Raw genomic sequence first — 24,743 nt, forward strand, 5'->3', positions numbered from 1 at the left:
TGTGTGACTAAAAACTAAACAAAACAACTGATTTTATATAGAACTCATCCAAATATGAAGCAATCCTCTTTTGTTTCGTAGAGTCTGGAAGCTTAAAATTTTAGGAAGCCAAGTTTGCTCATTCACTGTAATCAACCAACCACTTTGCTAACAAGACAGAAAGCATGACGTTCAGAGACTGACACAATTCAGCGAGTGTCTGAAAATATAGACACGTATTTTACAAGAGCCAAATGTCTCAGTTAGAAGCCCAGACTGTGGCTTTTGTGATACAGCCCAGAGCACAGAGTGCTGCAGAACCATACATCAGGAGGAGCACTGGAGAACGTGAGAGATCAATTAACTGCACTGAGTCCTTAGAAACAGCTTACATGGGCCAGATCCTCAGCTGGTGTAAATCAGTATAGCACCATTGACTGCAATGAAGCTATACCAATTTACACCAGCTGAGGATCTGGCCTCAAACTTTTAATCTATTTTCTTATTTACGTATTTGTATCATTCAAATAAATTATTTCAAATTAGGCTAAAATATGCAGATGCCATGGGGTCTTATACTGCCTGCTATGTTTATAACATGTCCCAGCACAGACATAGCTTTGGAAAGATCATCCTGGATTTATGCCATGCTTTAGTCTGTACTGTTGAGGGAATATGGTCCTCCCCTATACGAGTTACTGGGGCAGTAATTTGCACATTCCAGCTTTAGTCTTGAAGGGAGCTCAAGCTGATAACTGTTGCCTTTGCCTGGGGTGGAGAGATGTTTAAATCCTCGTTTAGTTCTTTTGGGGATATGAAGCTTGATGATGATTTTACAGTTACGAATTGGAAACACCTTTCAGATTTATCAAAGGCTTACACAAACCTTCCAATCATCTTAAGCCCATTTATGAATTTTCCTTTGACACTATATAATGCCCTTGCATAGTGTCTGGATGCAAAACCAGGTGACACTCAGCAATTTTTATTAAGAGCTGATGTAGAGCTACACAGGGGAAGCCATTTGCAGGGCACAGCAAATTTATCGGTCCTACAAAATGCAGGAACTCTGCTACACATTCTTGAGTCTCTCTCTACTAGCACCTTCATTATTCACATATATACAGGTATAGAGCTCTCTTGTAACAGTTATGTTAAAACTTTGTGTGGGTTTAAACCCAAACCTCAGGGTGAAATTTGAGGTGGTACAAATCTACACAGACAAACTCGACACAAGGTTCAAACAAACTTCTTACCAATCTTGCTCTGTAGAACTGCATAGTTGACACATCTAACTCTGATATTGCTCTCTCTTAGGTGGACTGCATAAGGTCAGAATAAAAGGAGCCCTCTTTGATGCTTATTAATGGAGACTTCAGTAATTACAGTCATGAATCAAACTGACATTGTTTGGAAAAATATATTTGATGGTTAAGTCAATTGGTGGTTGACTGTAGCAAAGACTAAAACATCCAAGTTGTGCACCACTGAGGAATGCAAACACTGCAAATAACATGGGATACGTCTCATGAAGTACCTATTTAAACAGATTTCTGCTTGGCAGCAAACAACTTGTTTTCAATTTATCTGGATCCTCACCTATGGTTCAAAGAGATATTGTGGTTGTGGACTGTAAATAACTTTCTTAAATTTTTAATTCTTTTGTATTATTGGGCTTCAGGTATCTAATATCTGTATTATGGAATATGTAATTATTATGTATTATGGAATACAGCTCTGTGCCTATAATTCTGAACAACTGATCTCCTTTGGGGAAGGCAATTCTACAATACTAAGGGTATGTCTACCCTGCAGCTGGGAGTGGGCTTCCCAACTGGGGTAGACGGACACATTCGCTCTGCTCAAGCTAGGATGCTAAAAATAGCAGTGTAGCTGGGGGCAGCACAGGTGGGGACTCAGACTAGCCAACCAAGTATGTGTCCAAGGAGTCCAGATGGGTTTGTTCTCAGCTGGCAAGCTTGAGTTGGCAACTGGGCTACCCCTAGCTACATTGCTCTTTTTAGTGTGTTGGCTTAAGCAGAGCTAGCATGTATCTTCCCAAGGTGGGAAGCATACTCCCAGCTGTAGCGTAGATGTACTGTAAGAAGAGAAGACCTGGCTGTACTTTGGTTACCATGTTAAATTAAAAAAACAAAACAAAAACAAAACCGAAGTCACAAAACGTGCAACATTTTTGCTCTTTTAAGTCAACCTTGTCTTTAAGATCCATGCACCTATAATCAGAGAAACAAATGTTCACAACTTACCCCACCTACTTTCTCAAAATGAGAAGCATCTCTTTTGAAATCGGTGAGCGTTCCATTAAAATACCATGCAAAGCTAATGTCTAGCAATGGATCGTGCTGAACTTGGCATGGCAAGATTACACTTTCTCCAACAGTAACATCCATGTTTGAAGGTGCCAGAGTTATCCTTGTTGGCTCTGTGGAGAGCAGAAATAGTCATTTTAGCCATCTCAGCAGCTATCTCAACTTTCTGTGTTACAGAGCTTTCTTTAAACATTCATTTCTATAAGATGCACTTGACCAGTGGCAGTCACTTTAGGTTAGTCAAATTCTATATTGTAAATATTATTGATTGAATTCTGTTCCTGAAGTATTGTGAGAGCTTATTAACCTCAACAGGAGTTCCTTGTGGCTTAGAGTAGAATGTGACCTGCTGCATAGTTTGTCGTGCTCAACAAATTGCAATGCACACAAAAAAGTACAGTTCTATAGAAAATCTAATACTGCTAATAATTAAAGGAAAAATCTTCCTCTCTGATCCATACTGTGGATTTCTGTTGGATTTTCTTGCATGCTTTTTGTATCATTAGTGGAAGATCTACATGTCAAGCAAGTACAGAATGTGGTAATTTTAGTGATTAATCTCTGTCAATCTCAAAGTGCTTTACAAACATCAGTTAACTCTCAAAACAGGTTGGAACTGAAAGTAAAAATAAACCCATTTTACAGATAGCCAAACTGAGGAAGCATGGTTTAATTTTTTGCCCTAGATTATACAATGAGTCAGTGTGCAAGCCAGAAGTAGTATCCAGATGACCTTACTCCTTACTGCCCTGGTCTAGGAAGTATTTCACAATATAGATGAGAGATTTCCCCTCTAAATTTAAAAAAGAACCAGAACTGATCTCTTTTTATTTAACTATTTTTAAACATACAACTCCTCAGACCTTTTACCTCCAGTCACACACAATAAACCAACTAGAGCCCAAACTTTGAACTCCTATGCTTCTTGTAGATTCTACTTGCTGGATTTATTGCAATTTACAGCCATTTCCAATAATCTTATTAAAAAACCCAAACATACCTGTTACTATTAAGCTTGTTGTTCTACTAGCTGTTCCAAACTGATTCTCTGCCAGGCAAGAGTAACTTCCAGCATCTAATTTAGTCACATTAGCTAGTCTTAGGCCTCCATCTTTTAATAACGTTATTCTAAAAAAAAAAAATGATGGAGAGATGAAAAATGCACCACAGGTTTGCAGAAGACACAAATGAACATTCACCTTACTACATCATGACAAAACGGATCAATCTCCAAAGTGATGTTTTAAAATGTAACTGCTATGCAGTGATGATATGCAGCAGAAGAATCTGGCCCCCTGTGTGTTCGCATGCTACAGAAAATACATTAACAAATCTGTTCTCCTTGGGGAAAATCCAGAACCTTGCCCATCCCCCAAAACTGATTCCAGAGTCTGAGAGAGGCACGTTTCCTGTTGTCTGCATGAAAGGTTCTTCCTTAGCTCTCCAACCCCCTATACTGCAGAGCACAGCTCAGTGGGTGTTCTCTGCCGAGGTGTTTGGTTGTTAATTTGGGGACCCTGCCAAAGGAGGCAAGATGGTTGCAAGGGATAGTGCAGCCCTGAAGCTGCAACAGTAGTTACTGGGAAGCTCTGCTGCCACTCTTTGGCTTGGAGAGAGAAGATCTGCATGGCAGATGTGAAGGAAAGATGTTCTGAGTGCACTGCCTGGTTGCTTCAGCTGTGTATTGGAAACAAAACTTGTCCCTTAGAAAGTGCTTGTTTCAGTGGGCTGCACTGTCATTAATAGTGTACTTGGAATTTAGTTATCCTGTAAATAATGCACAATACAAAATGTATTGTTTTTTAGGCGCAACAGGGTAATATTTGCTATAGAGTGAATAAATGTAGCATTTCCAGACTACAACTTATTCTTCTGGTTTGATGGAGTCAATGACCTTCATCTCTACTAAGGTTGTATAAAACCAACAATCATCCGTGATAACAGATCATGACTAAAGTACTGTAGCCAGGCTCCATACCATTGCCACACTGCTCTTAACCTTAAAGTGGAACAATTGCCCAATTAACCATTAAAACCACATACAGAGGCTGTACGTGTTTCAGGAATGCTCTTCTTTTAGACTAGCTGAAAGGAGAGAATATTTAAATATACTACAGTGCAAACAATTAAACTAACAGGTTTATCCACTAGTACAATAAATAACGAAGCAGCTTTGGATTACAAGAGACACTTTGCATTGTTAATTTGAGGATACATACAGACAGATGTTCAGGGTAAAGAATATGAAAAGTACTTATGACTAATGCATGGAAGTTTAAAAGGCAAGTGTGATGACGATAATAATGCATAAGGAAATACATGCCTGCAAAAATTAGAGCTTAAATTTATCACTTTAACATTCTCTTGTAATAACATGAAAAATGTCAAAATGCATCTGAGAAGATAAAAAATTCAAATTCATTTCTAACTCTAATGAGCTGACATGCATCCCCAATACAAGTTTTATCATTTGGCTTTACTCAGGGTCTACTCTCAATTTGAAACAATAATACTTACCTATTCCGACAGGAGCTCCTTTATTGCTGTGGCAGACGCTCTCAACCACATAGCATGTGTGGTGCTCACTGGCAGTATAATACACCAGAGGCAGTCTGGCTGGCTGGGACCTGATTTGGTTAATGTACCCACACAGTGAAGATAGAGTTAAGGTACCCTTCCACTGTGGCAAATGTCATGCAGCCATACAAGGAGAGTGTCACTCTGAGGGCTGCAGAAAGATGCATATGTGAGTTTATGCAGCCAGAGGATATAGGACGATGACACTGGGCAACCACAGTAGACACCCGGCATCCTTGCAGCAATAGGAAAGGGGAGGGAGAGGAAGGAACTGAATAATCACTGCTGGCCATGTGTGTTGCTGATAGAACTGGTTAAAAATGTTGTCAATTTCCCTCATCCCCATTCCCAGAAAAAGAGGGTGGGTTTTTTAAGTAAAATTGAAATTTTTTGGTGGGGGAGGGATAGCTCAGTGGTTTGAGCATTGGCCTGCTAAACCCAGGGTTGTGAGTTCAATTCTTGAGGGGGCCATTTAGGGATCTGGGGCAAAAATAAGGGACAGTACTTGGTCCTGCTGTGAAGGCAGGGGACTGGACTCAACCTTAAAAGGTCCGTTCCAGCTCTATGAGATAGGCATGTCTCCATATTAAAAAAATGTTCATGGAAAAATGTCAGTTTTTGTCAAAAATTTTCAAATGTTCATTGAAAAACTTAAAATAAAAAACTAGTATTTTTTTGGCAACGAAACAAAAATAGGTTTTAAACCAATTATTTTTGGATTTGGTTTTTCAGCATCTCAACAGCACCTTCAAAAACCAAGCCTACAAAGAAAAATAATAATGAAAACTAAACAATGAACATTTCATTAACCTTTTTCTTTGTGGAAGACAAAAATCATTTCCTAATCAGCTTTAGTTTCCACCTTATTGTGAGAAAAAATTATTACCCTATATCATGCTTTCATAATGGCTGTTGCGAGAGCAGGGTTGCAGTGTAACCTGGCATATCTGAGCTAGTGTAGATACTGTATCAGTCCAAACATATTCACATACGAGGGTGAAAATGGGTGGCAAAGATGCTTTAATTTGGACATTTGGGTTAGTTTCCCTCTACACTACTTTTGCCCCTATTTATATAAGCCACACCTCTTTTCCTGTCTGCATACCCTCCTCACTGCAACTCCAGTTAGGGGATTTAGAACACAGTGATAAACACAATGAACAGCACCAGTATGCAAATGATATTTCCGTATTATTTACAAATCCCTTCCATTTAAATCCTTACGTAACCCTTTACAGAGCGTACGAACAGAATCCAAAATACCAGTGGACAGACAGATGTAGTCTAAAAAAAAAATTAGGATCAGAAAAAATGTCAACAAAAACGGGAAAGAGAAAAATAACTTATTAATTTGTAAAAAGATGTGTAGAGGGGGATATAATAAGGATTTTAAAGAGAAGGAGAAAGCATGTATTAAACAAATTCAGATTTTTAAGATGTTCACTTAGATTCAGAACAATTTATCTGGCAAAAGCAGTATCACAAATATATTTAGATTCTTGAAATCACGTAGCGCTTGACTATGTATTTGTGTGTTGGGGAGGTGGATTGGGACCATGGGTGCTGACTTTTACTTTTGCCCAGGGGTGCTCCAACTCCCACTCCATCCTGGGGCCCTGCCCCACTCCGCCGCTTCCGCAAGGCCCTGCCTTCGCTCTGCCTCTTCCCATCCCCAATACACCCCCTCCCTGAGCCCCCCGCCCACTCGCCACTCTCTGCCCTCCCCCAATCCCTTCCTGAGCCCCCCATCAGCTGTTTGGCGGTGCCCCCGATCAGCTCTTTGGCGGCACCCCCAATCAGCTAATTGACGTGCCACCAAACAGCTGTAAGAGATGGGTGCTGAGCATCCACTATTTTTTTTCCATGGGTGCTCCAGCCCCGGAGCACCCCTGGAGTCAGTGCCTATGATTGGGACAGCTACCCCAATATAGCTGCAAACCTTCAGTGGTATGTTCTGCTCCTGGGTAAAAAGCTATTTGCACTAGTGACTAACCAATTTATTTGAGCATAAGCTTTCGTGAGCTACAGCTCACTTCATTGGATGCATACTGTGGAAAGTATAGAAGATCTTTTTATACACACAAAGCATGAAAAAATGGGTGTTTACCACTACAAAACGTTTTCTCTTCTCCCACCCCGCTCTCCTGCTGGTAATAGCTTATCTAAAGTGATCACTCTCCTTACAATGTGTATGATGATCAAGTTGGGCCATTTCCAGCACAAATCCAGGGTTTAACAGGAATGTCTGAGGAACCGGGGGGGGGGGTAGGAAAAAACAAGGGGAGATAGGTTACCTTGCATAAAGACTTAGCCACTCCCAGTCTCTATTCAAGCCTAAGTTAATTGTATTCAATTTGCAAATGAATTCCAATTCAACAGTCTCTCACTGGAGTCTGGTTTTGAAGTTTTTTTGTTGTAATATCGCAACTTTCATGTCTGTAATCGCGTGACCAGAGAGATTGAAGTGTTCTCCGACTGGTTTATGAATGTTATAATTCTTGACATCTGATTTGTGTCCATTTATTCTTTTACGTAGAGACTGTCCAGTTTGACCAATGTACATGGCAGAGGGGCATTGCTGGCACATGATGGCATAGATCACATTGTGCAGGTGAACGAGCCTCTGATAGTGTGGCTGATGTTATTAGGCCCTGTGATGGTGTCCCCTGAATAAATATGTGTGCACAGTTGGCAACGGGCTTTGTTGCAAGGATAGGTTCCTGGGTAAGTGGTTCTGTTGTGTGGTATGTGGTTGCTGGTGAGTATTTGCTTCAGGTTGGGGGGCTGTCTGTAGGCAAGGACCGGCCTGTCTCCCAAGATTTGTGAGAGTGTTGGGTCATCCTTCAGGATAGGTTGTAGATCCTTAATAATGCGTTGGAGGGGTTTTAGTTGGGGGCTGAAGGTGATGGCTAATGGCATTCTGTTATTTTCTTTGTTAGGCCTGTCCTGTAGTAGGTGACTTCTGGTAACTCTTCTGGCTCTATCAATCTGTTTCTTCACTTCCGAAGGTGGGTATTGTAGTTGTAAGAATGCTTGATAGAGATCTGGTAGGTGTTTGTCTCTGTCTGAGGGGTTGGAGCAAATGCGGTTGTACCGCAGAGCTTGGCTGTAGACAATGGATCGTGTGGTGTGGTCAGGGTGAAAGCTGGAGGCATGTAGGTAGGAATAGCGGTCAGTAGGTTTCCGGTATAGGGTGGTGTTGATGTGACCATTGTTTATTAGCACTGTAGTGTCCAGGAAGTGGATCTCTTGTGTGGACTGGACCAGGCTGAGGTTGATGGTGGGATGGAAATTGTTGAAATCATGGTGGAATTCCTCAAGGGCTTCTTTTCCATGGGTCCAGATGATGAAGATGTCATCTTCATCATCTGAAACCTGTCATTATGCAAGGCACTGCATTTAGCCGTATGGAGTGGAAATCTATCACCTGCATGAATATTTGATGACATCTTCATCATCTGGACCCATGGAAAAGAAGCCCTTGAGGAATTCCACCATGATTTCAACAATTTCCATCCCACCATCAACCTCAGCCTGGTCCAGTCCACACAAGAGATCCACTTCCTGGACATTACACTACAGTGCTTTAGATAAGCTATTACCAACAGGAGAGTGGGTCTGTGGGGGGGTGGGTGGGGGGGAGAAACCCTGGATTTGTGCTGGAAATGGCCCAACTTGATCATCATACACATTGTAAGGAGAGTGATCACTTTAGATAAGCTATTACCAGCAGGAGAGTGGGGTGGGGGGAGAGAAAACCTTTTGTAGTGGTAAACACCCATTTTTTCATGCTTTGTGTGTATAAAAAGATCTTCTATACTTTCCAGAGTATGCATCCGATGAAGTGAGCCATAGCTCACGAAAGCTTATACTCAAATAAATTGGTTAGTCTCTAAGGTGCCACAAGTACTCCTTTTCTTTTTGCGAATACAGACTAACACGGCTGCTACTCTAAACCTGAAATTTGCACTAGTGTGGCTTAACTTGGTGTGAACCTGGAGTGAGCTGCACCATTGCTAGTACCTTTTGGTCACACTTTATATTATATGGCACATACATACTTATTAAGGGTTAATACACGATTAATAGATTTTTAAGCATGTTACAGACATGATTCATTGGTTTTATAGATAGTTATAAGCACTTCAAGAGAAAGTGTTATGAGAATGTTCTCAATCATGGTTAGAAGCAATCTGCTGAACTGTTGGACTCTATAACAATCTGTGTCTTCTACACAAGGGGTAGATGTAGATATCCCAGTGCAAAAAAATCCAGTGTTGACAAGGCCTTAGATCAAGCAAAAGAGAAAATTGGATCAGGGTGTAAAAAAAAAAAACTCTATTGTTTAATTAAAACAAATGACATTTAGAGTGCTTTGAGCTATTTGCAAGTCAAGCTTGTCTGAAATAATGAAGGAACAAGCTTATTAAAACTGGATATATTTAAGAATCACATTATTTTTCAGAATTAAACAAAACAAATCAATTCTTGAAAAACTGTACTGTCAAAATAAAATCTTTATTGGTAAATTAAAAACCGAGCTCTTTACTTTTTCAATGACTAAGGTAGCAGATACAGCTCAGCTGATGAAGAGAACAGACCCTGAAGTATCTGCTAACCTCCACCACCATCTCCGTGTAATTCTAGACATATATATATATATATATATATATATATATATATATATATACACAGAGAGAGCGAGAGAGAGAGAGAGAGAGAGAGAGAGAGAAATCTACACTTTCTAACAAAGCAAATATCTTTCCAGCAGGCTGGCTTTCAAGAAGTGACCTAGATTTCTACTTATTAGCTTCAGGTATCAGGGGGTAGCCGAGTTAGTCTGTATCTACAAAAACAACAAGGAGTCTGGTGGCACCTTAAAGACTAACAGATTTATTTGAGCATAAGCTTTCATGGGTAATCTTACAGTTTAGTGGGGTTTTTACCCACGAAAGCTTATGGTCAAATAAATCTGTTAGTCTTTAAGGTGCCACTGGACTCCTTGTTGTACTTATTAGCTTATAATACATAAAAATGAGACTGCTTTCTAGTGTTCCACATATTTACAGTATATTTCAATACAGCACAATAGAGAAAGGCTCGATCCTAATTTTCAGAGACTAGATTCCATTTTCAAATACCTGCACATGCACTTTTGGTGTATTAACATTCTGCCTTTGCAAGTGCACAGGAAAGAGTGCAGTCAAAATGCGCGCACTTGTATATATACGTGCAAGCTTGCACAGTCACAACTGGAGGCTAAGTTGAGGTCTCACTGATAATCAAGCCCAAGGTGTTAAAATATTAGGGGTATTTTTTTTTTTTTACAAAAACAAAAATGACCTCTTTCCACCTCCATAGATATAGAAGAAATGGCTCTTTGATAGTAATCTCTCCTCCAAGTACCAGGGAAGGAAGGAGAAAATGCATGGACATAGCTGCCAGCCCATGCCCTTTATGAGACAATCTGAGGCATGGCTTTGTATGGGAAAATATGGCAATAAGTCAGGATATAGGAAGGTAGGATGGGAACACAGGAATTACCACACTGGATCAGTCCACATAGTTCATTAGTGTCTCTCCAGAGGCTTCAGATAAAGGTATAAGAAACCCTTAGTGATCTATCCCCAACATTAGTTGTCATCCTGATCTCCAGTAGTTAGAGACTGGCTTAAGCCCTGAAGCATGAGGTTAAAGATCCCTCCCAAAATTCATTATGATAACTCTCGATATTCACATAAGGGTCCAATCTGTTTTTAAATCTTGCTAAGTTCCTGGTCTCAACAACTTCTCGTCTCCTGCAGGCATAGAGCGGCTACACAGGAGATCTTACAGCAGTGCATCTGCAGAGGGGTAAACAAGGCTGATGGACCATTACCTGCTAAAGGGCCATTCTTTGGCAGGAAAAGGGGCTGGGGCAAAAATCTATATCTTAGCAAAGAAACAACATGGAGTTTCCTTCTGCACAGACTGCCTGTCACCTTGCTCCCAGCTGGAAATGCTTCTCAAAGGGGGGAAAGGACTATAAGAGGGGGCAGACATTGCAAGACATCCCTCTTTCTCTCCTTGCCCATCACATTCTCTGCATCCAAAAAGAAAAAGGAAGCAGCCATCGGACTCTGGGGGAGGGGTCCTAACTGAAAGAGTTTGGTCAGTGAGGCCAGGTCTACACAACAGACCTATATCAGTATGACTACATCACTCAGGAGTATGAAAAATCTACCCCTCTGAGCAACATAGTTATAACAACCTAACCCCCCCCCCCCGCCATGTGGACAGTGCCATGTTGATGAGAGAGCTTCTCACAGAGGTGGATTAGCTACACCAATGGGAGAGGCTCTCCTGTCAGTGTAGGAGTACCTTCACTTAAGTGCTACAATGGCACAGTTGCATAGGGTCAGTTGTGCTGATGCAGCGTTTTAAGTGTAGACCGACCCTGAGACAATTGAAAGCATATGATAGGAAATCTTTGTTTTGAATCTAATATCGTTTGTTAAGTTAGGCACCAATAAGCATTTTATCTTGATTTTTCTTGTAACCGTTTCTGACTTTTATGCCTCATTACTTGTACTATCTCTGTGCAGTTCATAAACTTGTTTTATTATTTTACCTAATCCAGTGTGTTTAAGTTGAAGTGTCTGGATAACTATTTAAAATAATACGATGTATTTTGACAGGTTTCAGAGTAGCAGCCGTGTTAGTCTGTATTCGCAAAAAGAAAAGGAGTACTTGTGGCACCTTAGAGATTAACAAATTTATTGAGCATAAGCTTTCGTGAGCTACAGATCACTTCATCGGATGCATTCAGATGCATTCACCTGCACATCTACCAATGTGATATATGCCACCATGTGCCAGCAATGCCCCTCTGCCATGTACATTGGTCAAATTGGACAGTCTCTACGTAAAAGAATAAATGGACACAAATCAGACGTCAAGAATTACAACATTCAAAAACCAGTCGGAGAACACTTCAATCTCTCTGGTCACTCGATTACAGACCTAAAAGTGACAATTCTTCAACAAAAAAACTTCAAAAACAGAATCCAATGAGAGACTGCTGAATTGGAATTAATTTGAAAACTGGATACAATTAACTTAGGCTTGAATAGAGACTGGGAGTGGATGGGTCATTACACAAAGTAAAACTATTTCCCCATGTTTATTCCCCCCCCCCCACTGTTCCTCAGACGTTCTTGTGAACTGCTGGAAATGGCCCACCTTGATTATCACTACAAAAGGTTTTCTCCCCCCTCCACCTCCCCGCTCTCCTGCTGGTATTAGCTCATCTTAAGTGATCACTCTCCTTACAGTGTGTACGGTAACACCCATGGTTTCATGTTCTCTGTGTATATAAATCTCCCCACTGTATTTTCCACTGAATGTATCCGATGAAGTGAGCTGTAGCTCATGAAAGCTTATGCTCAAATAAATTTGTTAGTCTCTAAGGTGCCACAAGTACTCCTTTTCTTTTTAAGATGTATTTTGTAATTTCCTTAAAGGAACAGCACACTTAATACATTTGTATTGTCCAGGAAAGGGCTGGGCAGTACAGGACATACATTTCTGGGGAAGATCTGGGACAGGGAGTGTCTTGGGGTCACTCTGCAGCATAACCAAGGCTGGCAAGAGCCGAGGTGTGGCTGGCTGGCTGCAATACACACAGTCATAGCTGGGGGTGACTTACATGCTGAAGGCTGTTTGTGAGCAGTCCAGGTTGTAGACTACAGCAACAAGGCGTTGTGAAGGGCATGACAGGTTACAGGGCAGAGGTAACACAGCTACTCATTAGTCTGGATTGTGCCCCAGTATGGCACAATAGGTATAACTTAAAGGGTTTCAATAAAATAATAATCAGGTCAGGACAATAATGGACAATGCAATAAATATAAGCTCATCACCAACTCCTCAAGACACCCTAAGTAGGTTCAGTATCCATTCGATAAAAATCAGGTGGCTAATCACGCACGAGAATTTCATTACAGCAAATAAGAATTCAACACATAGGGCCTGATCCTCTACCTGACCAGGGGTATGGCAACACAACCCATCTCTAAAGCCTGTTGATTCATCCATCTGAGGATTCCCCCTGTGTAATCCCTGGGTAGCATGGAGTTCTTATAGCAGCTCTGACAACACCATTTCCAGCCTCTGGCACTGGAGACATTCCTGGCAGAAAGCATCTAGGGCCAGGGCCTTTCTATCTCACCAGGCTGCTCAAAAATAAATCATGCCCAGGATTAAGTCGATAGGGGTCTTCAGCACCAGCTGAAGCCACTTTTGTGTTCACCCACCTCTCCCCTAGGACCAGTGTGGCTTGCTCAGGGAATCTGACCCATACTATAAAACAAGGTATAAACTGCATATTTTACCCATCGAATTCAAGTTAAATTAGATCTGATTATTCACTAGAACACCACCCTCCCCCCTGCATAAATACACATGATTAAAGCCCTGATCCTACCTCAGCATTTGCTACTGGGGACCCTATGTTTATTCAGTCCCAGACAGGACTGTAGCATGAAACCAGGACCCAATAATGAGACAGTAAATGAACACAAGCTTGTTACTCTTCAGATCACAACGTTTTATTACTAAAATAACGACAAAGCTAAATCCCAACTTCTTTTTTGTATTTATTAGATTATTCAGCAAAAAAGCAACAAAATTAGACCCCTATTGACATGATAATAAACACAAATGTATTACTTCCCCAGTACACAACACTTCAACACAAAGGATCAGTAGGAAACTAGGTCAACACTGATTTTTATATATCAGTCAAGTTCCAGCTAAATTGAAGCAGATTATTCAACAAGAAAGCTAGCATCATTAAATTCATATTGATGTCCTGGTAAGTAAATGCAAATACATTACTTTTCCAGATCACACAGAGTTTCAAACCATAGACCAAACATAAGTAAAAGTTACTTAATTCAAATTTTACTCAAGATGAATCCAGTCACTGATCCTCATCAGACTCATTCAACTTTTTATCAACAATTATCTTATTTTCCTTAATTTGATACCACATCACAATTGTAAGACCCAACTTTTAGCATCTTTCATGAGACTAAGTATAGCAGGGAAAATTAAATATATCAGCCAGTTCCAGTAAAGGCAACACTCACAATATACAGCTTTTATTTGTGTGGTTTTTAACCCCCTTCTTCTAGTCTGGAGGAGCCCAGAAATATCTGGAGAAAAAAAAACAGTTACCCATATTTTTCGCAACTGTTGTTCTTTGAGATGGTTTGCTCATGTCCATTCCTTTCAAGGTATGTGTGTGTGTCCACATGCATGGTTGTCGGAGATTTTTGCCTTAATGGTATCCATAGGGCCAATTGTGGCGCCCCCTTGAGTGCCATGCTTATGCATCTGTATATCAGACACCACCAGCCCTACACCCTTCTCATTTCCTTCTTACTGACAACTCCCACAGAGGGGCAAGGGGGGCAGGCACTGAAATGGACATGAGCAAAACATCTCAAAGAACAGTTATGAAAAGGTGGGTAACCGTTTTTTCTTCTTCGAGTGCTTGCTCATGTTGATTCCATTCGAGGTGACTCACAAGCAGTATCAATGGAGGTGGGCTTGGAGTTCACGGTCTTGCAGCTTGCAGCACTGCTCTGCCAAAGCCAGCGTTGTCTCGAGCTTGCCGGGTAAGCACATAATGAGGCACGAACGTGTGGACAGTCGACCAGGTAGCGGCTCTACAGATCTCTTGGATTGGTACCTGTGCCAGGAAGACCGCTGACGACACTTGTGCTCTAGCCGAGTGTGCTGTCACAATGACCGGTGAAAGCACTTTCGCCAGCTCATAGCAGTAGTGTATGCAGGCCGTGATCCAGGACGAAATCCGCTGAGCAGACATTGGACAACCTTTCATTCTGTCTGCCACCACAATGAACAACTGTGTGTACTTACGGCACGACCTTATTCTATACATGTAGAAGGCCAATGCCCTCCTGACGTCCAGGGTGCGTAGCCTGTGCTCCTCACCTGACGCATGAGGCTTTGGAAAGAAGCCAGGAAAATATATGTCCTGGCCAGTATGAAACTGGGGAATGACCTCGGGCAGAAATGCTGGGTGCAGTCGCAGCTGGACCTTATCCCTGTAGAAGACCGTATAGGGCGGCTCTGAAGTAAGCGCCCTGATCTCGGACACCCTGCGGGCCGACATTAGCGTGACCAGGAATAAAACCTTCCAGGATAGTATCAGGAGAGAGCAAGAAGTCAGATGCTCAAATGGAGACCCAATGAGCCTCAACAGCTCATTGAGATTCAGGTCCCGGGGGGGGATGGGATCCCGGACGTGTGGGTAGAGATGCTCCAGACCTTTCAAAAACTGTGCCATCATGTCGTGAGAGAAGACTGACCTGCCTTGGAACAGAGGATGGAAAAGGTGAGATAGCAGCCAGGTGGACCTTGGTCAATGACAGGGACAAACCTTGGAGTCTGAGGTGCAGTAGATAATCCAGGATCTTCTGTAGCGGGGCCTGCTCGGCCTGAATACGCCATTCTGAGGCCCAGCATGTGAATCTTTGCTATTTGGCCAGGTAAGTCGCTCTGGTGGAGGGTTTCCTGCTACCCAACAAGACCTGCTGGACACGGGCCAAGCATGCCCGTTCGTCCGCGCTCAGCCATGCAGTAGCCAAGCTGTCAAGTGCACTGCTACCAGGTCCTGATGCAAAAGGCTGCCATAGATCTGCGACAGCAGATCTGGCCAGAGGGGCAGCTGCAGCGGGGCGGCTACCGAAAGGCTCAGCAATGTGCCGAACCAGTGCTGGCGAGGCCATGCGGGGGCTATTAGGGTAACTTTCGCCCTGTCTTGCCTGATCTTCACAAGGACTCTGCGAATCAGTGGCACTGGCGGGAAGGCATACATCAGCGCCCCCGACCATGGAACAAGAAAGGCGTCTGAAAGGGAGCCTCAGTCCATTTCCTGAATTGAACAGAACATGTGGCATTTTCTGTTCTGCCTGGATGTGAACAAGTCCACCTGGAGAGTCCACCACCTCTGGAAGATTATGCTGACCACCTCTGGATGAAGTGCCCACTCATGGTGAGAGGAGAAAGTCCTGCTGAGGTGATCCGCCAGGACATTCCTGGTTCCAGGCAGGTGCGCGGCTATCAGAAGAATGGCATGCCACACACAAAAATCCCAAAGGCAAAGGGCTGAAGACCTGGCACTGCTCTGCCTGTTGATGGAATACACCGCAGCGGTATTGTACGTGCCCAAGACCACCTGATGGTTCACCACCCAGAATTGCAGGCTGGGAGTGGAATACATTTTTCTCCCAAAAAAGGTTCAGTCTTTATTTTTGGGAGTTGACCTGGTGTGCCCCTGCTTGTCTTTTTCGTTAGCTGCAGAGACAACAAGCGAGACCAGAGGTGAGTGGGTATAAATGTACTCAAACCCGTTGGCCAGGACAAAGTACTTCTTTTCGGTGCTTTCGGAGGTGGGAGGGATGGAAGAGGGGGTTTTCCGGAGGGCTTTGAAAATTTTGAAGACCCAGTCATGCCTTGGTTATGCAACACGGATCAGGGTAGAGGATGAGAGGATGTTGAACAAGGTGTCCGCCTGCTTGGCCATCTCCTCCACCTCTAGGCCCAAGTTCTCGGCCACCTGTTGAAGCAGGGCTTGGTGTTCTTTAAAGTCATCAGAAGGGCTGGCCCTCGAGGGTCCTGCGACTACCTTGTCCAGGGACGAAGACAACAACTGTACCAGTGCGGGAGGCCTTGGGGCATTGTCCCCCACAGGGGAGGGAGGTTTAGGGGTGGGTGCAGTCTCTTCTACCACGACGTCCGAGCGCGCCTCATGCACAGAGCCCTGTGCCATCGGTGCCGCCAACCATTGCTCCAAGGCCGTGGCAGACGAGCAGTGTGAAGGTGGCACTGCCATGACCAGCATGCCCCATGTGCTCCAATAAGGCCACTGCGCTGGCCTCTGACTGTGCTGCCAAGGTGGTGCTGTCGATGTTGATGCGGCCACAGGAGCCCAATCATGCTAGTGGAGTCTGGGTGAGGAGCTGAACTGCCCTTATGTGTTGGAGTGATCCCCTTCCAGTGACCACGGAGGGGCCGTCGCTGCCTGAGTCTGCCTGCTGACTGTCACCGCCGGAGACCAGTGCCTGGAGTGAGCGGATCGTTGCCGGTATCGAAGGGGCTGGTGCCGGGCCTGGGGGGACCGGAGTCGTGACAGGGAGCACTCCCCCGGGGCAGGTGACTGAGAGCTGCGCCAAGAGGACAACCGGTGGGAGGGCGAACAGTGCCAGCAATACGGAGACTGGTGCCTCCCCTTATGCAATCCGTGTCAAGACAGCAGGGACTGCAATCATGGTGCCGGTGATCAAGGGCGAACCCCAGGGGATCTGGGCTGCAACTGTGGATATCTGTGGTGTGGAGGAGAGCGCTGCCTTTTCTTGGGGGATTGGCAGTGCTCTACTGCCCCCTGAGGGGTCTTAGCTGCTGGCTTGCCCTTGTGGGAAGCCCTTGACGTTTCCTGCGGCACATGTGGTACTGGCGGTGCGGGAAGAGGCCTCTGCTCTCTTGGCCCCGGGGGAGCTTGGGATGGTGTTGATGCCGCCAGGAGTTTGGGTCCCCTACCACTCCCGGGAGTCAGTGGTGGATTCTTTAAGGCGCTAAGGGCTCCGACCGGGGAAGCACGTGTACGTGGCTCCAGAGTGGCTGGGTGGCCTGAACTGGGTCCTTTGCCCAATGTCCCACGGCCCTTCTTGCTCGGTGCTGGGAACCGTGCTTCTTTTTCTTCTTTTTGGGCACTGGCGATGGGGAGTGGTGCCGGGGATGCGCTGCACACTGAGGCCGAGATACTAGGCAAGTCTTGGCGGGATGGCTCAGAAGCCAAGGGCAGCCTCCATGAGGAGAGCCTGCAAATGAATATCCTACTCTTTCTGAATCCTGGGTCAAAAACTTTTACAAATATGACACTTGTCCCTCACATGTGATTCCCCCAAGCACTTGAGGCAGCTGCTGTGGGGGTCCCTTACAGGCATAGGTCTGTTACAGTCTGCACAGGGCTTAAACCCTGGAGAACGGGGCATGCCCTGCCTGGGGCAAAGTCCCTGTTGGGACTCAAATTCTAACTACACTTAACTACCTAACACTAACTACTAAATCTATTTACAAGGCCCTAAGGCTCGAAGTCAGAAGAGACATAACCTCTAGCCCTTGCAATGCAAGGAAAGGCGCTCTAACTAACCACCACGGGCGATAAGAAGGAAGCGAGAGGGCGTAGGGCCAGTGGTGCCTGATATACCAGCGCACAAGCGTGGCACTCAAGGAGGCACCACAGCTGGCCCTACAGATACCGCTAAGCAAAAATCTCTGATGACCGCGCACGTGGGTGCGCAGACACCTAGAATGGAATCGACATGAGCAAGCACTTGAAAAAGATACATTTGTTTACTGTTATTACTCTGCTCTTTTTCCCCTCGAAGCCACCAATATTAACCCTTTCCCAATCAAAAGATAAATCAAAGTTTGTAATAAACAGTGAAGCCAGAGGCTTAGAACCAGCTAGTAGTACTTATTCTAGAATGATCCTAAGAATCTGGGAACACCAGACCTGGATACAGTATTCCAGTAGTGGTCACAACAGTGCCAAATACCTCTGAAATGTAATCTCCCTATTCTTACTCGGTTTTCCTGTTTATATATATCCAAGGATCGCATTAGACCTTTTAGCCATAACATTGCACTGGGAGCTCATGTTCAGCTGGATTATTCACCATGACCCCAAGTCTTTTTCAGAGTCACTGCTTCCTGGATAGTTCAGTTGTTAATCTAATAGAGACAGTAAATCAATCCATTTCTCTTCTTTTATTCTGATTGACTACATTTCTTTAGAGGGGAGAATTTTTTGTAGCCATTTATTGGCAGCATTCCAAACATTCCAAATGGTTATTTATCATTTTAAAAATTCAACAATTCATGGTATTTTCCAGTATAATTGGATTGCTGGGGGGTGGAGTGGCGTGTGCGATGGGTGGAAAGCAAGAGTGTAAACCTGGAGTAACTTGCATGAGTTTTCTAACATCTGAGTAGAAGCCTTTCATCTGGGGATGGACCAAGAACATATGAAGACAGTTTCTTATTCCATGGGAACTCTACCAGCATTATGCTGTGTCTATTTTATTTGGAAGACTTGTGGGTGAAAATAATTTTTCACTACTATTCTCTTATACTTAGATTCACAAAGAAACATAGGCTTCATGATGCTGAGTGTCACAAGGCCTAAGTTTTAGGCACCTAGAAAATCACAGGAACTGAATGTGATTCATAAAGCCTTAGTTAGGGACTTAGACTCCCTATACAATGTATGGGGAGAGAGATGCTCCTTAGATTGCAATTGACAAAAGCCAGCACACTGAACGGGGAGCCACCTAACCTAGCCAATGGGAGATGCCAATGAGAGGGGTGCGTGCTAGGCCCAGCCTCTCTCATGGAGACGGACGCCTAACACCAGGCTGCGGGGAGTCACTTACTTCTGTTACCAATTCTCAGTTGTGAACCTTCTTTGGAGTTAGGCACCCAATGGGTTTTTTGCAAGAAAGTAGGGGGAAGGGGAGGAGAGGACCTCCCTCATAACTTTTAGACTGGTGTTTCAGGTACCTGGGATGTAGAAGCCCCCCAGTTCAAGTCCACCTGCCACCTGAGGGGGAGAAGGGATTTAAATAAGGACCAGCTGTCTCTCAGATGAGTGCTCTAACCACTGGGTTATGGAATATTCTGATGTGGGGCTCCCTCAGTCTCTCCTCTTGAAGCAGTTCCACTATGGATAAACAATTAAATAGTCACTGGAGCAGGGGGCTGGACCCTGGGTCTCTCACATTCCGGTAAGTGCTCTAACCATGAGGCTGTAAAGTCATTCTCATTCTTTTGCTCACTCTCTCTTTCTCTCCGGCAAACATTTGTCTTCCCGGATGCCTAGAGTGAGGCAGCACAGTGCATGCCCAGAAACAGAAACATAGGCCCCAAGGGAACGTTTTACCACCAAAAAAATTAGGTGCCAAGTGAATTTAGGCACCTACAGGATTCAGGGAGAATTTTGTGAATTGCAGTAGAGCCTAAAACTGGGACTCAGTGTAAGGCACCTACATTACTTTGGGAATCTAGGCCTTAGACTCTAGCTATTTCTGTTCCCTTCTGGCTCTTTCCCCTCCCCCAGAGGCAGGGCACTGATCTGCCCATGGTCAGTTGAAGCGGCTCCAATGCAACCGAAAGAAGAGCCAGACTTTTTATTTGTAACTATGTTTAACTTTGAATCAAAGCGGCCAAGTCTATTGCTTTATGACTGAACTGCTGATAAAACAATCTCTAAGGAAGTCTTTACAGGCCTTGTCACCAAAGTTGTCCCGTACCAAATGTATAGAGTAAGGTGATTTTGTCACCCACTGCAGGAGTTCTCACTGGAAGACCCACCTGAGGTCAAATTGCACAATTTGTACAAAGTGCCACCAAATGATTTGGACCGTCCAACTTCTCCAGTTAACACCACACATCACAAGACTTGCGATAAAAATCACACAAACTGGCAACAAATTGGCAAAGGACAGAGCTCTTGGCTGCCCATAGCAGGCTAGGGCCCAGCGATGACTGCAATGGGGAATACGAACTGACCTGTGCTGTTATACCAGATAACCACAAAATCAACCAGACTCCTCCTCTCCTAGGGCCTGATTCTGCACCACTGAAGTCAATAGGAGTCTTGCTATTGACTTAAATGAGAACAAGATCAAAATTTTTATGCCCATTGTGCAACTCATTGTGCAACCCTTAAAAAGATTACATCACTTACAGCAGAGGAACAATTCACTTTAAAAAGGGAAAGGAGTATGAGGTTTAAATGCCAGGATCACTACTAGGTATCACACTCCTCTTCTGATCCCACCACAGGATCCCCTTTAGGCACTGTATCAATTTGGAACTGCTCAAATTTGCCTTCACTATCCCTCACAGCTTTATCTCCACCTATCTGTCAGAATAGGTCTTCCACTAACCCCTCTGCTCTGGCAATAATGCCAGACTCAATGACTCAATTCATTTAATTCTTCCCATCCCATCCTGATCCATTTTCCATGCAGACCCCTGTGCCTTGAACACTTTTCCCAATCCAGCACTCCAAGGCCCTGCAATCCTTATTCAAGTCACTCTAAAAAGGGACACTTTTTTAGAGGCTCACAGGAATTTATTTTTTCCACGCATTTTGAGTGGTTTTTTGGTACAGAAGATATTAATTCATTTTTAAATTGTATGATTTTTCTCCAAGACATTTTTAGCTATTTCAATTAAACCTACGAGTTGTTCTCCAAATCTCCCATGAGCTGAAAATGCAGCAACAAATATTTAAAAATATTCAAAAAATGTAAGCAACGATGACATCAAAGTGAAAATCTTACATGTTTAGAAAAGGAATGTGGCTACAACATCCAAAGAAATATAAATTATTAAACCACAAAATTCTGAGAACACTTTGAAACACTATCACCGTATTTTTTGATTATTCAAGTATAAGCTTTATTAAAACGTATTCACTCTAAACATGTCACTCCAGATTTACCCCAGTGTAACAGAATAGAATTTAGTCCAATATATGTTTAACACCAGGCAAGGTTCTGCCACCTGCACTCAAGCTGAGCGGCCCTCTTTCCACAAGACCACCCACGGAAATGAATATGGATAAGGTTCTGATGAGGGTGGAAGGATTAGTTGCCCTATTTACCAATATGGGGTTATAATGAGCCTTTACACTCAGCACCATGTAGAGGGGTAGTGTATAGCTGCTCCCAGCCTCCCAAGCAGTTTCAGGAAGGGAAAATAGTGTACTGCATCCCTGGGAAGGATCCAGCTTACTTACCAGCTTGTACCTTACCAACTAATTTGGCCAGTAGGCAGATATGGATGGGGACACAGCTAAAGCTCTGCCTGCTTCCCACCTTCTCTTTCCCCTCCCAACATGCACTAGTGGAGCGTATTTGAAGAACAAGGGCTGCACTCTGCACCAGACCTGGGCCCAAAATCCAGGTTGGCTTGTCCTGCCTGCCTCCCCTATGTTCACCAGCTTGGCAAAGAGCAGAATCTTGTCCTGATATTAGCATCATCTTTTTTGCTTGTTTGTTTTAATAAAGACTTCTTCATTTGAAGAGAGTGAATGAAAAAAATTTCCACTAATTGGAAACCTTTTCTGAACTGCAATTTGTATATAGTGACAACCCTTTCATGAATTGCAATAGATTCCTGAATTGCAATTATTCACAGGAGACAGTAATGAACTAGAGTGTCTCCTGCAAAGATTCACACTTCCACTCGACTCTGAAGGCAAGTTCATTAGATTAATCCAGAGTTATTGGCTTGTTATTACATTTATTCTGTAAGCCATTTAGAGCATGCTGTCAAAAATAAAGTTGTAGATACCCTGGGCTACAGCTGAAATCAGTTTTCACATCTAAGAGCCATGATTTGTGTTTTCAAGTAGGTGCATAAATCTAGGCAGGCAGTACTTTGTACACAATATATTTTTTGGTGATGGGACATTTTGTATGTTCAATACAGGCCTGGTCTTTTTTCCTCAATAAAACCAATGGGACTTTTTCTCACAAGAACAGTATCAGGCCCTGAGTTTGTGCATGCAAAGCTGTGCTTTACAAAAATGAGCAAGAAGGAGGTATAGAAAACATGCAATAGTTGAAATACGCCAAATTATGAAAGGGACCTCGCAAATTTTGGTGGATATTGAGGTACGACGTTACAAACTCACAGGACAATGAGATGCTGTGACATTTCGAGGTGATGGGAAATTGCATGTGGAAAGCATAAGCAACAAGAAAAGAGACTGATCTGAAAGGAGATCATGATCCCAGGTGGGTGTGCAGCCAGCTAAGCAAACGTATGGGGCTGTACAAAGCTGTATAAGGGTGTGCGCTCAACATCATGCCATACTCCTATACCTGTCAATGTTTAGACTTGACCACAAGTAAGAACAGTGTTTGATGTAAAGAGAGGAGTGAGAATTGCACAGAACAAAAAGCTGCTGACTCTTCAAAGCTCAAGGGTGTTGGGTTTTTGGTTCTGGTCCATCTCGAGTTTGATGTATGTAACAAATAATAAAGGTAACATCTCTGAGCCACGTCCACAAAATAGCTATGAAACACCTTGCCCAATTTTCTGGGTTTAAAAATATTTAAATTAATTTCCCAACAAAAACGTGACAGTACTAGCAAAGTTTTAAATAAGACCATGTGATTTTCTCCTGAACTAGAATACCTTGCCAGCAGCAAGTTAAGCTCTGCAAAACCTAACACAGTAAACAAGGTTCCCTGGATGCATACGTACAAGAAATTAGAATCAGCATTCTGAACCACCCCATAAAATCAAAGCCGTCAGAACAGCTTCCCTATGCTCATCTAAGGCCTCTCAAGTGCACCTCCACCGACAGTCACATCCCCTCTCTCACTTGATCTAGGACATTTGATGCCAGAACGTTACAACAAACACATTCTGCAGCCCACCCTTTTTCATGGCTCTCAGCCAGCCCAGAACTCTTTCTGCTGGTCACTAAGTGTCCCACAAAGGTTTTCTTCCTGCCTGTGATCACATCTTGGAGCACCTGCTATATACAAATGGTGAGGTGTAAGGGAGAATGCTGAGAACAGCAGTGCTCCCCCAAGGCTTAAGAAACACAAAGCAAATGTACCTCTGCATCTACTCTTCCAGGGTAGAAAGAGCTGCATTTTCCTGTGCTCTGAGTCAGTGGAACTGAACCACTGAGCATGTACAATTTTTAACTGAACACATAAAAGATCTGGTAAATGCAAACTGATCTGACAATTTTTGAATACCTGTTCTTAGGTGGGGCTTTTATTTAATTATTGTAGGAAGCAGTCTATTTTCTTAGCAAAGTATAAATAAACCACAAAGCTGTCACCAAGAAAGTATAAAAACTCCCTCCCCTGGCCCCACATTTAGTTACTTAGCTGGCACTGCTTATTGTTAATCATTTGGTTTCTGTATAATCTTGTACAAGGGGGCACGGTGATTTTTCTTATTGTTTTGGACATGCTTTTGTTCCATTTTTCATTTACAGTCAGTTATATTTATTCATCCCGTATTTACAATAGTAATAGTACCACTACTGAACTAATTATTATTATTAATACCCAGCATTTATACGTCACAGCACTTTGAGAACACCAGGCCATATTCAATGCTGTTTAATTGGGCAAAATTCATTCATTTATGTCAGTGGTAAATTTAAGCTCATGTACTAATTTATATATGTAAAACAACTGTGTACATTTTTTCAGACTTTTTTTTTAAATGCAGATTATGTGCACATGGAATTCAGCACATGCATGAACAATTCTGTGTATCTCAATGCTGTGAGAGCCCAATAAAAGAATGCAATATTCGGTTTTAACAGGAGAGGTTGAAATATGTAAAGCAGGAAGATAGTTTGTTCAGGAAATGTATCTGGTCTCTGGAATATTTCAGTGCATCCTGCTAAACTAGTTAGACATCAAGCATTTACAAGAGTATCTGCTGCTTCTAGACTGATGGTTCTTGACTCTGTTAAGTCTGAATGTAGTAAGCAGAGCCACTTGTCACACAGTGAGAAAATGCTGCCTCTTTAATTACTCATTCAGCAGGGATGGCATGGGAGTGGTGAGAGACCTTGAAAACTTAAAATTCCATAACTATATTTCAACTCTCTCCACACCCATCAAAGGATTAAAAGGGCAAAGGATTAAAATGTGAGGGCTCTGTCTCCCCTACACTATGACAGACAGACTGGACCATTATCACTGAGTCAAATATAACTCCTAATTAAGGCTAAAT

The 24,743-nt window shown here is 43.2% G+C and overlaps 1 protein-coding gene across 4 annotated transcripts in view; it reads right to left on the reverse strand.

The window, feature by feature from the left end:
• Window positions 1-24,743, reverse strand: part of CNTN3 (contactin 3) — a 251,633-nt gene that overhangs the window by 34,796 nt on the left and 192,094 nt on the right. For 3 of the 4 annotated variants that reach the window (XM_074957506.1, XM_074957505.1, XM_074957504.1), the window contains exons 10-11: window positions 3,310-3,437; window positions 2,247-2,422 (exon numbers count right to left, since the gene is read on the reverse strand). In XM_074957506.1, coding sequence (XP_074813607.1) covers window positions 2,247-2,422; window positions 3,310-3,437 — 304 coding nt within the window. The remainder of the gene's footprint in view (window positions 1-2,246; window positions 2,423-3,309; window positions 3,438-24,743) is intronic. The other variant, XM_074957507.1, reaches the window with a different exon arrangement.

Source organism: Natator depressus, chromosome 7, assembly GCF_965152275.1.
Source record: "Natator depressus isolate rNatDep1 chromosome 7, rNatDep2.hap1, whole genome shotgun sequence".
In the NCBI taxonomy this organism is placed as follows: domain Eukaryota; kingdom Metazoa; phylum Chordata; order Testudines; family Cheloniidae; genus Natator; species Natator depressus.